General features: G+C 43.6%; 3 protein-coding genes across 5 annotated transcripts; 1 reads left to right on the top strand and 2 right to left on the bottom strand.

Annotated features, from left to right (window-relative positions):
• Positions 1–1,700: 1,700 nt before the first annotated feature.
• On the bottom strand, positions 1,701–9,404 carry LOC108100872 (protein MON2 homolog). Of its 2 annotated transcripts, none has more exons than XM_017204962.2 (13): positions 9,078–9,404; positions 8,675–8,806; positions 8,070–8,618; positions 7,029–7,621; positions 6,535–6,965; positions 5,757–6,472; positions 5,308–5,646; positions 4,579–5,232; positions 4,212–4,390; positions 3,934–4,096; positions 2,955–3,877; positions 2,511–2,593; positions 1,701–2,451 (listed from the first exon to the last, which is right to left on the bottom strand). In XM_017204962.2, exons 1-13 carry the CDS (start codon positions 9,198–9,200, stop codon positions 2,258–2,260), a joined length of 5,079 nt encoding a protein of 1,692 aa, XP_017060451.1. In that variant the 5' UTR covers positions 9,201–9,404; the 3' UTR covers positions 1,701–2,257. The 2 variants fall into 2 exon arrangements, with proteins under 2 accessions (XP_017060451.1, XP_017060452.1); XM_017204963.2 differs by having other exon boundaries at positions 7,029–7,600.
• A 269-nt stretch (positions 9,405–9,673) lies between these two features.
• Positions 9,674–11,371, top strand: LOC108100900 (beta-1,3-galactosyltransferase 5). Of its 2 annotated transcripts, none has more exons than XM_017205011.2 (3): positions 9,674–9,986; positions 10,045–10,152; positions 10,370–11,371. In XM_017205011.2, exons 1-3 carry the CDS (start codon positions 9,776–9,778, stop codon positions 11,311–11,313), a joined length of 1,263 nt encoding a protein of 420 aa, XP_017060500.2. In that variant the 5' UTR covers positions 9,674–9,775; the 3' UTR covers positions 11,314–11,371. The 2 variants fall into 2 exon arrangements, with proteins under 2 accessions (XP_017060500.2, XP_017060502.1); XM_017205013.1 differs by having other exon boundaries at positions 9,875–9,986; positions 10,038–10,152.
• Positions 11,372–11,398: 27 nt separating this feature from the next.
• On the bottom strand, positions 11,399–12,843 carry LOC108100901 (beta-lactamase-like protein 2 homolog). The gene is made up of 2 exons (XM_017205014.2): positions 12,654–12,843; positions 11,399–12,583 (listed from the first exon to the last, which is right to left on the bottom strand). Exon 2 carries the CDS (start codon positions 12,564–12,566, stop codon positions 11,688–11,690), a length of 879 nt encoding a protein of 292 aa, XP_017060503.1. The 5' UTR covers positions 12,567–12,583; positions 12,654–12,843; the 3' UTR covers positions 11,399–11,687.
• Positions 12,844–12,975: the final 132 nt, after the last annotated feature.

The following is a 12,975-nucleotide window of genomic DNA, read 5'->3' as shown; positions in this document are numbered from 1 at the left end:
AACTAAACTAAAACTAAACTATTGTTAAACCGTAAAAACACACGCATACATACACACACACACATAAAACATTAACTAAATATTACAAGAAGAACAAGAGCCCCGTTAAAAGTTAAGCGAAATCAAAGTGAAGAAGAATTTGCAGCCGATGGCAGTTAGAACTTGAAGAAAATCCCCGAAAAGGCAGTTAGTAAATGAAATGAAATGCGAGCCGAGCAGCTGAGAAATGCAATCCACGCGAGACCGTTAGTGCAGTATAATAAACAACAAATTGTATTATATCTAAGCCCATGAAATTAAAACCAAAAGTTAAACATAATGAGAACACGACAAAAATGTTAATTACAAGCGCTAAACAAGTAAATAGCTAAACCAAACCAAACAGAAGAAGAAACCAAGAGGCGGCGGCTATTTATTAAAAGTGATTTATAGGGCAGAGTTGAAAACCAACTTTCAGCTAATATAGATTAATAACAAATAAAGACCGAAAAACCACAAAAAACGAAAAAAAAAATATTTTAAAGCAAGCGCTTAAATTGTACATTTTTACAAGGCAACTGTACATTAAGCGCCCACGGCATTAAGTAAAAAATAAAAAACCGAAAAAAACCAAAAGAGTTGACAAGCACATAAAACAAAACAAAAAATAAATAAAATCCAAAAAAAATATACGAGACAGCAACGGAGTGTGCGGCTGCCCGACACACAAGAAGTTGCCTAGCCAGAACGGAAATGAGTTTATTAAATATATACATTTAAAAATTCATAAACAAAAAATCATGAGAAAGGAAACCCAAAATTCGTTGCATAATATTTAAAACGAAGGTAGTATTAAACTCGATTGCCTAATTCTAATATTAAAACCAAAAGAAAACAAAAAACTATAAAAACATTAACATTAACAGTAATAATAATGAAAACAAGAACAACAAAAATGTTATTATACTTATTATACCGATTAAAATGAAAACAAAAACAGAAAAGCGACAAAAAAATGAAACAAAACAAATTAAAATAAAAATTTTATTTAGATTAAAATGTTGCACTTTCGCTGATCTACGCACACAAAAGGGTACAAAAAGGTAGGTTTTCTAAAAAAACATATAAAAAATTAACTCCTTAGATTGGTTATGCATTTATTTTACTTTTATTTTTCATTATCCATTTCTGGTTTTTGAAATAAGGCATCCAAAAATACTTTACACAATACTTTTGATTTCTTCCGATTTTATTAAATCAGTATTTTCATAGTGAAAGAAAATTAGTAAACAATTCCAAATAAGTTTTGTAATTTCATTTAACTCTGAAGTTGAATTCGATATTAACTGTTTTAATATCAAGAAAATATGCTTTCCTGCTTTATTTGCAATACAATCACCATTCTCTTTTATTGGAGCATAAAAACAATTTATTTAACCTTATCAATCAAATGGACTATTTGTGGTCGCATACAGTTTTTGGTTACCACATATCACAAACATCAAAACCGTTGCCAAGTAGAAACAATTCCATGTCAGAGGCAGTTCAAGGTGGTTGGCTTTAACCGCTCACTGCGGATGCGATAAGGATGGGCCAACAGAAGATGTGTGTGCTCAGGTACTCGGCGGAGTAAACCTGTTGTCGTCGAGCCATCCGTCCATCCAACTGGAGAGGGTTTTGATGGCGGCAATCTGACGTCATAAATAAACCACGCTTATCAGTTGGTAATAATAATTTTTGCTTTATTTAAAAACGTCACTACAAAGTTGGTTGGTTGCATCATGGTTAATGGTTAATATTTGATTCAGATAACACGCACGTCTGTACTTTAAAATGCGCTACACAAATAGATCGTAGTTAGATTTGTATAAGTATAGCCTACAGCTAATGTAGTTCTTTGTCTTTGCGTCTCGAAAAGGTACTAAAGGAATCTGCTGTCTGCTTCTCTTTCCTCTGCGGTCCAAGCGGTTTGTGGGGTTTCATCTTCGTTAATTGGCCTCATTCCGGCAACGCCGTCTAGACCTATTACATACTTCATAGCTCAACTACAAAATACTTTTACAAATATATATATATATATGTTTAGGTATGTATGTAAGTACATAGATGCTTAGTCGTTACATCTATGCGAGGGAGGGCTAAGATTAACATTCATAAATTATGCACAAAATAAATATATTCAAACGGTTCGCACTTAAACAACTAAGAAAAAACATCGCACAGCATCGACCGCCGGTCTGGATTTCGACTTGGTCTCTCTGTGTGTCTAGGCATACTTTCACTCTTGTCCATTCGATTGTATTGCATTGTCGTTTGTCACGCTCGCCGCACAGGTGCGTGGCGCCTGCAGCAGGTCCGTGTACTGGAGCAATGCTTCGCGCAGCGATCGCGAGACCTCCGGCGACGTGGTCGTGGTGCAGTCCACCAGGTATGGATACAGGCCAATCAACTGATCCCAAGCGGGCTTGTTCACTGCGGGGTCAATAACATTTACTGATAAGCGATATACTATTTATTTATGTGATATTTACCCTTTGAGGCTGGCGCCTTCTTCATGGACACCACAAGCGTTGCAATGGCTTTGAGCACGAACGATATCTCAGACAGTCGGAATCTGAAAAGCAATGTTATTTATTTTTTTAAGTTACAACATGCTAGCAACTTTTTTAAAGGCAAATGAACTTAATATTGTCGACTAGGTTACACAACTTTTAAAAATTGAATACTAAAACAAAAGAAACCTTACACTTCAAAACGATCTAAAAATAATTTAATTAAAATCAAATCGACTCTCAAGTTAAATTAGGAAGTATTAAAACAAATTGATTAAACTATTTAAATAAATTCCCTGATGAAGTAATAACTAGTTATGAACTACTTTTTAAAAGTATTCATTGAAACATTGGCTCATTAATTGCTTAAATTGGAGTAACAAGTTAAGTTTACCCTAATTAATAGAAGTGTAAATACATTACCTGGGCAGCGGACACTTGCCGCTTTGCCGCTCATCATCGTTGAACCGCTTGAGCACTTCCTGGAAGCGATGCAGCAGGGCGGTGACCGCCAGTCGGCCGGCAAAGTCTTTGCCACCCGCCCCCGCGGCTCCAGCTGCCAGGAGATTGGCGTTGAGGCGATTGTTGTTGGTGTTGGCGTGATCCTCCAGCAGCGAGAACTGCAGCAGGGTCTCGAAGCAGGTTTTGGCAAATATCTCGCGCAGCTTCCAGTCGGACTCGTAGCAAATGTTCGTGTCCGAGGCGGAGTGAATGGAGCCCTTGTTCAGCAGCACCACGATCTGCATGATGAACTGGTGCGGCATTTCGTGGGCATGCGGCAACACCTCGTCCCTAAGCAGCTCAATCACTTGGCAGTCGATCGTTTCGTCCAGCACGATCTCCTCCAGGCCGCGATCCTCGATGGTGCAGACACTCGCCGGGAACAAGAACTTGTCCAGGGTGTCGGCCAAGTCGTCCCACAGGCTGGCAAAATGCTGCGGCTTGGCGCGCGCCACTTTTAGGCCAGTGTGCAGCACGCTGATCAGACTGGAGATGGCCAGCTTCCAAGTGCTGGACGATAGGCACTTGTACTTCATTGCCAGCGGCGTGCGCAGAGCCTTGACGATGTCGTGCAGGATCTGCTCCTGCACCACCGGATCCTCGGTGGCCGTGGTCTGGTAGAGCTTCACGCAAATACTGATTGACTTCTCCCCGAACGGTATGTAGTTCATGCTGACCACCTCGACGGAGGCGTTGTTGGCATAGTGGCCCGAGGACTTGGCATACTTGTGCTCCACACTCTGCTGGAATGTGGGCGGGGCGCAGGCGAACTTGCTGAAGATCAGCAGCTGCCGGAAAATGGCGGGAATGAGCTGGCTGATGTGCGATTCGCTCTTTGTGGCCTCCTATTAAAAAAACAAATAATAATACTGAGGTGCTTATGAATTTCGGGTTTTCTTGCCTTCTGGATTAGCTCCATGCAATCGAGGATGCCATCGTGCAGCGGTGTAAGCAGAGTGTCGGACACGGTGGACATGATGTAGGGAACCGCATCGGTCTGGACGGGAATGCATACAGCATTCGTTAGCACAGTGCAGAACTTATCAAAGTCAGCTGCACTAAATCTGGAAAATATTTAACATTAGTTCTAATTCACAATTGGTCCCTAATAGGTTTTGTTAAGTACTTAAACTTGGATCGGGTAAAGCAAAGGCTAACCCTAAATTAGAATCAACATACTTGACTTGAATGTGCTGAAAGATGGCGGGGAAGATTTGGATCAGGGCGGTGAGGAAAGCCTGACTGGGAATGTAAAAGTCATCCTGACTGTCGGCGCCATTGCTGTTTTGCTGCTGCAGCTTCGTTGTGGACATCTTGGTGCTCTCCATGCCAATGCTCAGCCAAATGTTCCAGGCAATCTGCTCAAGAAAAGCATTGAGTCATTAATATAATGTGCAATAAAATAAAATATAATCAAAGACAAGCTTAGTAAAAAAGTTAAGAGCTAGAATTAGCAAACGAATGTAAAGTCCTCTTAATAGTTTTAAAATTTATATAAAAAGTATCAGCAATCGAAGCCTAACAGCTCGTTTTCTACTCTACTCACGGTCCAGATTTCGTCATCCTGCTCTTGAGCCGACTGGGGATCCTTTAGGGCTCTCTCCGCTCGCTCCGTGGTATTGTGGTACATAATCTCCTGCAGAGACTTAAGGGCGGCCAGCGACACCTCGCCGTTCTTGCTCAGAGCAGCATTCTGAATGAACTCGAGGATCAGGGACCAAGCCCGCTCAAAGTCACCGAGCATCTGGAGCAGCTCCCGCTTTGTGTTGAACACCCGGCAGACGCCCGACAAGGTGAGCACCTGCGTCTCGGCCCACTGCTTTTGGGCGGTGTTGCGCGAGTGATGGATGAGAATGTTGCCACTGGCGTCCACCTTCTCGTTGCTGGCCGAGCTGCTCAGGGCGCGCACGTTGTCCAGCAGCGGGAAGAGAACCTGCCAGACCAGTGCCTGCCACGTTGGCGGATTGAGCAGGCTGCCGTGGGCGGAGATGGTGGAGAAGAGCGTCTGGCCGGCCGATTTACGCACCGCCGGACGCAGATCCACACACAGCTCGCCCAGCTTGGCGTACAAGCACATCCACAACTTATCAAACTGCGGCATCTTCACTGTGCCCGGAAAATCGGGCAGAATGGCCACATCCTGCAGCTGAGTGGACATCAGCTTGTCCTGGTTTTGATTAAAGAAATCTGAAATATTCCACTGCAAGGAAAGTTAAAAGTTTTAGTCAAGTAATAAATTAGGTTCCCCCGATTGAAGCAATGAAAAATATCTTACCATTAGACCAATGGCGGTCAGGGAAATGTTCAGTTCCTGGGTTTGGGAGCCGAATTTAGCCGCCGTGCTGATGCACAGGGGCAGGCATCGCCAGGGCATCACGGTCAGGAAATCGGTAATAACCAATTGGAGGCATTGGAATGCTGTGCGAATCAACGGCTCGCCGTGGTGCTCGTTTACGGCACCAATGATCTCGATGATGGCAGGCCAGCCAAACGAGAGAATCTCCCCGGCCGTGTTCAGGATCTGGAGGACACAATCCAGCTGCCGCTGTCGAACATCTGCGTGCAGGACTGTGGACAACTCGGAAAGCGGACTCAGCAGCATAGTTTGTAGTTCCTAAGGGACAGAAAACGATGTTTTATTTATAAAAGGATTTAGAAATTGAAGAATATAGAGTATTCAATTTAATTACTCATTTCATTAAATTATTAAAGGATGTATCTTACCATATTCTCTTTGAGTGGCGTTTTGTGCTTGAACTGAAGTGCGGACTTCACCAGGTAGGTGATGGCCTCGACGCCCCACTCCCGCATGCGAATGTGCCGGTGCTGGCACACCTCCAACAGGTGATTAGTGAGCGGTCGCCACAACACCTTGATGCGTGGCATGTTCACCAATCCCGTCTCCAGAAGTTTGGCCACTGCAAAGAGGGATGGCTCTCGATTGGCGTAGGCCAGCTCCATGGCCTCGTGGGAGAGCTTACACAGCGCATCGATCAAATGATGCAGCGCCACATCATCCAGATACTGACTGGACTCGAAAAGCTGGCTAAGCATTTGCGACAGAACCGGAAGATCGGCCATCACGGCCGTTTGAATGCCCACATTGGCCTCCACCGCCGGCTTTGGCATCGCCTGAAGACTGCCTCCCGTCGAGGGTTTCAGGCCCAGGATCCACACTAAATGCTGCAGCGTTTGGAGAACAATGTGCCACGAGGTGCCCAGTATTCCGCCGTTGTTATGCGCCAGAAAGAGAATCGCTCGCATGCACTGCAGATTCTTGTTGGTCAGCATCACCGGTGCTTGCATCACGCTGTGGGGCAGCGAGGCGGAGGGAAGGGGTGTGCCCACGGCCACAATCTGGGGTCGGAAGTCCCCTGAATCGCCACTGCAGTTGTTGATGAACTGGCTGCTCAGATCCTGGCTGCCACTGCGGGTGTGACCTGAAAAAGTAAATATTGTTTGTTAATTATGTCACATTACTTTAAAAATTATCACATCTCACATCTTAATTCACCATCCGCCTGCGTGGTGTTGGCAAAAATGGACATGGCATAGTGGGGCGGAAACGAGGCACGACACATGGCCATGATGAAGGCGTCTCGCGGCTGCAGCTGCTCCAGCATTCCGCACAGAGCAGCATAGTTTTGCATAGCCTTGAGGATGTTCTCCGTGGTGGCTTCGTCAATGGACGTCTCCACCAGTGGAATAAAAGCGCTGAGGAGGCCAGACCAGCTGGAGTTCACCAACTGCAGGCACAGAGGCTTGTGCTCCTCCTCCGTGATCACCGCCGTGTTGTGACTCGGATGAAGCTCTGGAGTGCGCTGAATTACGCCTCCAATGGAGCGGGTCATGTCCAGGAGAATGGCATGACCCACCGAGATGCCATAGCTGTCGGGTATGTTCGGCGCATCCAGTTTATCCAGCATTTCCAAGCTGCAGGCAAAACAATAATGAAATTAGAATTGGTTTGAAGGGGGTAAATAGTTTTTTACTTACTAAACCGCCTTGGAAACACCTGGAGCATAGGTGGCCACCAGCGGCAGATACGCTCCGCGGAACATAAAGCCACACTGGTTGTTTCCCGACAGGGCTGTCAACGAACTCGCCATTCCGTTCTGCTGACCATTAAGCATGGCCGAGGCATTGATCAGGGAGTATCGGACATAGCTACCCATGGCAGCAATCATGTCGTGCACAATGTTTGTGGCATGGTTCTTCAAATCGTACGACTTGCAGAAGAAGGCAATAAGCGAGGAGCGCGTGACCAGCTTGTGGATAACCTCCAGGGCCAGGGCTCGCTGCCAAGCCGGCTTGTCCGGATCCAAGAACTTGATGATCAGCGATAGAAAGATCTCGCACTCGGTGACCAGTATGGTGTGGTATTTCTGTATAAGTATCGCCACCAGGCGCAGCAATCGCATGCTGATGGGGAAATATGGCTTCTCGGCCGGCACAGGTGCATTGCCATTGCTCGGAGCGGGCAGCTGACGGTGCTTCACGTTCGGCGAGAAGAGCTTTATGACCAAGGCACAGACCCGCTCCTTAAGCAGCAATCGAAAGTCGTTGCTCTGTAAGGAAATACAATTATTCTATTAATACGTTAAAAATTTGTATGCTTTTTTGTTAGGAATTAAGATTAAACATCTTTGAAGTAATAATAATATAAAAACAAATATAATAAAAAAATATGAAATAAAATATAAAACAAAATAAAAATAATAATATAAAATATCATAATATAAAATTATATTTAAGTTAGAGATAGGGGGATTTTACTGCCACACAATTAGGTGTAATAAAACCTAAACACTTTTTAGTTTCTCATTAGAAACATCCGAGATCAAAATATCATATTATTATAAAGATTGTGTTTTTAATAATTTAGACAAACGAGCAAAAAAGTTGTAAAATGTTTCTACGAAATAATTTCTTGACACCTGTCTACTTATATGCCCTTATCGTAATTACTCAGAAAGAGCCAAGAATCGAAAGTAAATAAACATGATAATGTATACAGTGCTTAATATAAATATTTACCTCGTGGAACACAGCGCTAAAGTTGGTTAGCACCGCCTCGAGCAGTTCCAGACCAAAGGTGCGCGTCATCTCCGTCATGCCCACTAGCCAATAAGGCTGCTCCGCGTTCACCAGTTGCACGAGATCCTGAAACAGCAGAAAGGCGTCCGATGCAAAGGTCTGAACATCCTGACCGCCGCCCTCTGTCTCTGCCGGCGAACCAGTGGACTGTTGCTGCTGCTGCTGTTGCTGAAGACTCGACACCGAATCCTTTTCCAGGTAGACGCGCTCAAACACCAGTGACACCAGTTGCCGGATAGTTGCTCCTGCTGTATTGACAATCGTGGGATTCTTGGTGTAGTGCAGGCGGAAACAGAGAACCAGGGCCTTGGCCAAAGTGTCGCCATGCACCACCGTGTTGGTGGTCAGAAGAAGGGTCACCGTCTGCAGCACCTTCACCTCCTCGATATTGTTCTCCATAAGGGTCCACAGTGCATTGGTGATGTAGAGTGCGCCCTTTTGGTCTACCACCTGCTGGGTGATGAGACGCTGCATCATGCCCAAGCAGAACTGGAGGATGAAAAGGGAATTAACAAAAGCTTCCATATGGCAAAATGCTGACTCACCTTTATAATCTTTAGGTCCTTGGTCTCGCATCCCTGCACCAATGGATAGAGTATCTGGTTGACGGTGTAGTATACCGAGTTCTGTTGGCTGCTGCCGGCGGTACAGAGCTTGGAAATGGCCTCCTCGCATGCCTGATTGGGAATTGGAACCGATGTGGAATTAATGGACAAATGGGAATGTCGTAAAATCAATTTCGTTTGCGCTTGACTATCAATTTCATAATTGCGTAGAACAAGCACAGGTGGAACCAGAGCAAACCACCCCCCGCCCACCGCCTGTGCTACCACCCACCACCACCACCTTCCAACTGGGTGGATGACACACACAGGCAAACTTGGGGGACAAGTGCTGCAATTAGAGAATCGCGGCCGTGAACCACACGTCAGCAGGACCCAGACTCACCTCCTTGATCTGAGGATACTTCTTCTTGGTTTCCAGCGACAGGGTCTTGAAATCCGCCTGCAGCGCCTCCACAAACTTGTGCACGTCCTGGCCCCCGCAACCGCCCCCGCCCACGAACGACATAGTTGGTCACTGGCTTTGCTGGCTACTCTCGCTTTCTGGTCACTTGACACTCACTACTCCGGACGTGGGCCGCATTTAAGTACCACAACCGATCCACGCATATGCTATGCAACCGCTTTCGACTTGGGGAAATGTAATAATAATGCAGCGCACAAATAAAAGCCGTGAAAATTTGTGATTCGTTTTGACAGCTGACGTACACAGTGCGCAATGCAGTGTTGGTAGTCGCGTCGGCGGGCTATGTTAGCTTACATCTGCGGTTCTGCTGCTAACAGCGGCCCCAACTATTCTGTAATCATAGCTGGAGAACTGTGGAAAATAACGGAAATTCAAGTTATGAAATGCATTTAGTTATAAAACACATTGCCTTGACTGCAAAAAGTCCTTTGAGAACAAACTGTCGTAACTGCAAAGCTTTAACAAGAAAATATGCTATAACTTTGAAAGTTTTAAAGTGTGCAATACTTTTATTGCCAAATTTAACAAAATTCTATAAACATGATTTTTTGTAGCTTGTGTCAAACCCACCTGGAAGATCAAATAAATTGCCGGGAAATAAGAACAAACTTCTTGCCATGGCGGGCAGACTACTGCGATACATCCTTGTCCTAATCCTTGCCAGCTTTTCTGTTGTTTCTTTCATTTCAAAATCAAAAACAATGAAAAAACATACTTTAGGTTATAATACCTTTAAAGATGTTATGTTCAAGGATCCTCAAATGCAGGCAGAGATTCCCAAAACATACTCGTTGAGGAAATTTGAAGAAACTATAGAAGATTTTAACGGTAAGATTGCTTGTCACATCAATCAAAATGTAAAAAAATCATCTTTCTCAGTTAACAGCAATGAAAGATGCGACACTTCCGCTTACTTCTGAAAACCAAAATCCATATGCGGAGAATCCGATTGCCTCAATCCAAGGCCATACAGATGAAAAGGATCACCGTCAGGGTAAGCATTGTTCCAATATCTAATTAATATTTATATTTATTTAGATTTTTTATTAACAACTAAGTATTAACAGAGTCAAAAATATGTTGTAATTACTAAACAATACTTGTTATTAGTAATAATTGCTTTTATAAACATAAAACACAGAATGGTGACTAATTTTTAATTTTCAAATATAACAGAAAACTTTACTTTGAATATACCTTATTTTTCTCAGATGACGACATAAGCCATAAAGAATTTTCCATGATGTTACTGGACTCCAAACGAATATTGGCAAAGAAATCGATGGAATTGTTATTTGTAGAAACCGATGTTCCCGTTCGAATGCCGTTAGTAGAAACCTTTTACCAACCGGGTCACATGAAGAACAATATTGATACGGAAAGGATATGTCCCCAGAATGGAGTGCATACAAAGTTGTTGGTCCTCATCACGTCAGCACTCCACCACGAGAAGGCCAGGATGTCCATTCGGCAGACGTGGATGCACTACGGCGTTAGAAGGGACGTGGGAATGGCATTCGTAATGGGACAAGGTTCCAATACGACAATTGATCAATCCCTTGAACAGGAGGGCTTCATGTACGGCGATCTGATAAGGGGTCACTTTTTAGACTCTTACGACAATCTCACTCTGAAGACGATATCATTGTTGGAATGGGCGGATCTCCACTGTCCGAAAGCCAAGTTCGTCCTCAAAACCGACGACGATATGTTCATCAATGTGCCCAAGTTGATGTCCCTAATGGAAACACTAAAAGCCAATCGATCGATCTACGGATGTCGAGCTGAGAATTGGAAGCCAATTCGGAATAGGAAGTCAAAATACCACATAACCATTGCTCAGTATGCAAAGAAAATCTTTCCCTATTTCACGACAGGACCTGCTTACCTTATCACCGGAGATATAGTTCACGACCTCTATATTCGATCCCTGAAAACACCTTTTCTCAAGCTGGAGGACGTCTTTACCACGGGCATTGTAGCTGAAAGTTTAAACATTCGAAGGGTAAACGTTCGAGAGATGGCCAATACCCGCACAAAGTTAAAGGTGTGTCAGGTTCGCGATAGGATTACCATTCATATGATACAGCCCAACGAACAGTTCCAACTGTGGAAGATGCTGCTGGACGACACCATCAAATGTGATAAAAATTGAAGTCATCTCGTTTAAGCTGTTAGAAATAAAAATGGATATCTATTTTCTATTACTATAATCGAAATAATAACGATAAAATAGGGTGTAGTGTTCAAATTACTTCTTCAAATAAAATAAATTCGTAAATTGTACAAAAAGCTTGAAATGTTCTGTTATACATTTTTGCAAAAGCACTTTAACAAACGGTCACTAGTTATCAATATCTCTAAAACTGTATTTTTTGTTATACAAAAATTTGAGTACTTTATATTTAAAAGATGGATATAAACCCATGCATTTTTTTAAGTAATATTATTTTGTAATTAATATTTAACAAAAAACTGGTTATTTACAATCCAAATAATCATGAAGATAAATTCAAACAAAAATCCACTTTAGAGCGCGCTCGTTGGCTGGAAGGCATAAAACTCTTCATCCTCCTCCTTCGTGACCTTCAGCTTTCCCTCCTTTCCTAGTTTGCTAAGATGGTGGTTTACATTGTAGGCGGCGGCGGGCCAAAGATTTTCCGGAGTCTCCTTGTAGACAACGCGAACCACGTCCATTGCCTGCAACCGTTCACTGGGTCTATCGACAAAGAACTGCAGGATTTGGTGCTCGCGCTGATTGCGATGGTTTATATAGTACTCAATCTTGCTAATGGGTTCTTCAATCACATTGCCGTGACCCGGAAAGATGCGCTTTGGCTTGATGTCCAATATCTTTTCGAGGCTCTTCATGTACTCGAATAAATCCTCGAATACGGCGGTACCTTCGCCCAGAATGCAATCGCCGCTGAAAAGCGTTCCCTCGTTCATGGCCAACACCACATGGTCGGTGGTGTGACCCGGAGTGTGCACCACTCGCACATTTGCTCCTTCCGTGGCGAACTCCTGGTTGTGGGCTAACGGATGCAGCTTGATGTGAGCCGGGATCTCAGGGCATACATCTTGGGCATCCGTGCGCCGGAACTTAAACACACGGCAATCCTTGTCGACCAATTTGGTACCCAGAATACTCTTGACACCACCCACATGGTCGTGGTGCCAGTGGGTCAGCAGTATGGTGTCGATGGAGGCCTTTTCCTGCTGCAGAACGTCATTCAGGTGCTCAATGTATTGAGGCACATCCTCGTCACCGGTGTCGATTAGGATTCTCCTTCTTCCACTGCCCAGTAGATAGGTGTTGGTGCCCTGCAATGTCATGGGACTGGGATTGCAGCCCAATATCCGGATAACGGAGGAGGTGAGTCGGGTAACGGCCGGAATTAGAGCCATTTCTTCGTTTACCAAATCTTTAAGAGGTAATAAATGGTATATAACGCTTACTCTGCAAAAACAGTATTTCAAAGCTTAAATACTTACATGGACTCGAAAGGATTATAAAAAACCTAAGGATGATAATTTTAATAGCTTGTCACGGTTGTTAAGTTTATTAAATAATCCTTAGTTCTGCAATTAAAATGAACTTTGCTCTTATCAAGTCGAGTAAGGCGCTTGTTTTCTTGCAAATCAAAACAGCTGTTGGTCTAGAGTGTTCGCAAACGTAAAGAAGGTAATGTATACAGCGGTGTTAACTAACATAGGGTTACCATCTTAATTACTGTATATTATAAAAAACAACAAAGAAAACAAAAATAAACCTTTTAATTTAAATTTTGATTTATTTTTAGCTCCGAATATTTTA

The sequence above is a fragment of the Drosophila ficusphila genome, unplaced genomic scaffold (genome assembly GCF_018152265.1).
Source record: "Drosophila ficusphila isolate 14025-0441.05 unplaced genomic scaffold, ASM1815226v1 contig_855, whole genome shotgun sequence".
NCBI classification, from domain to species: domain Eukaryota; kingdom Metazoa; phylum Arthropoda; class Insecta; order Diptera; family Drosophilidae; genus Drosophila; species Drosophila ficusphila.
Note: the sequence above shows the minus strand (reverse complement) of the source record. Positions and strands in the feature narration are given on the sequence as shown.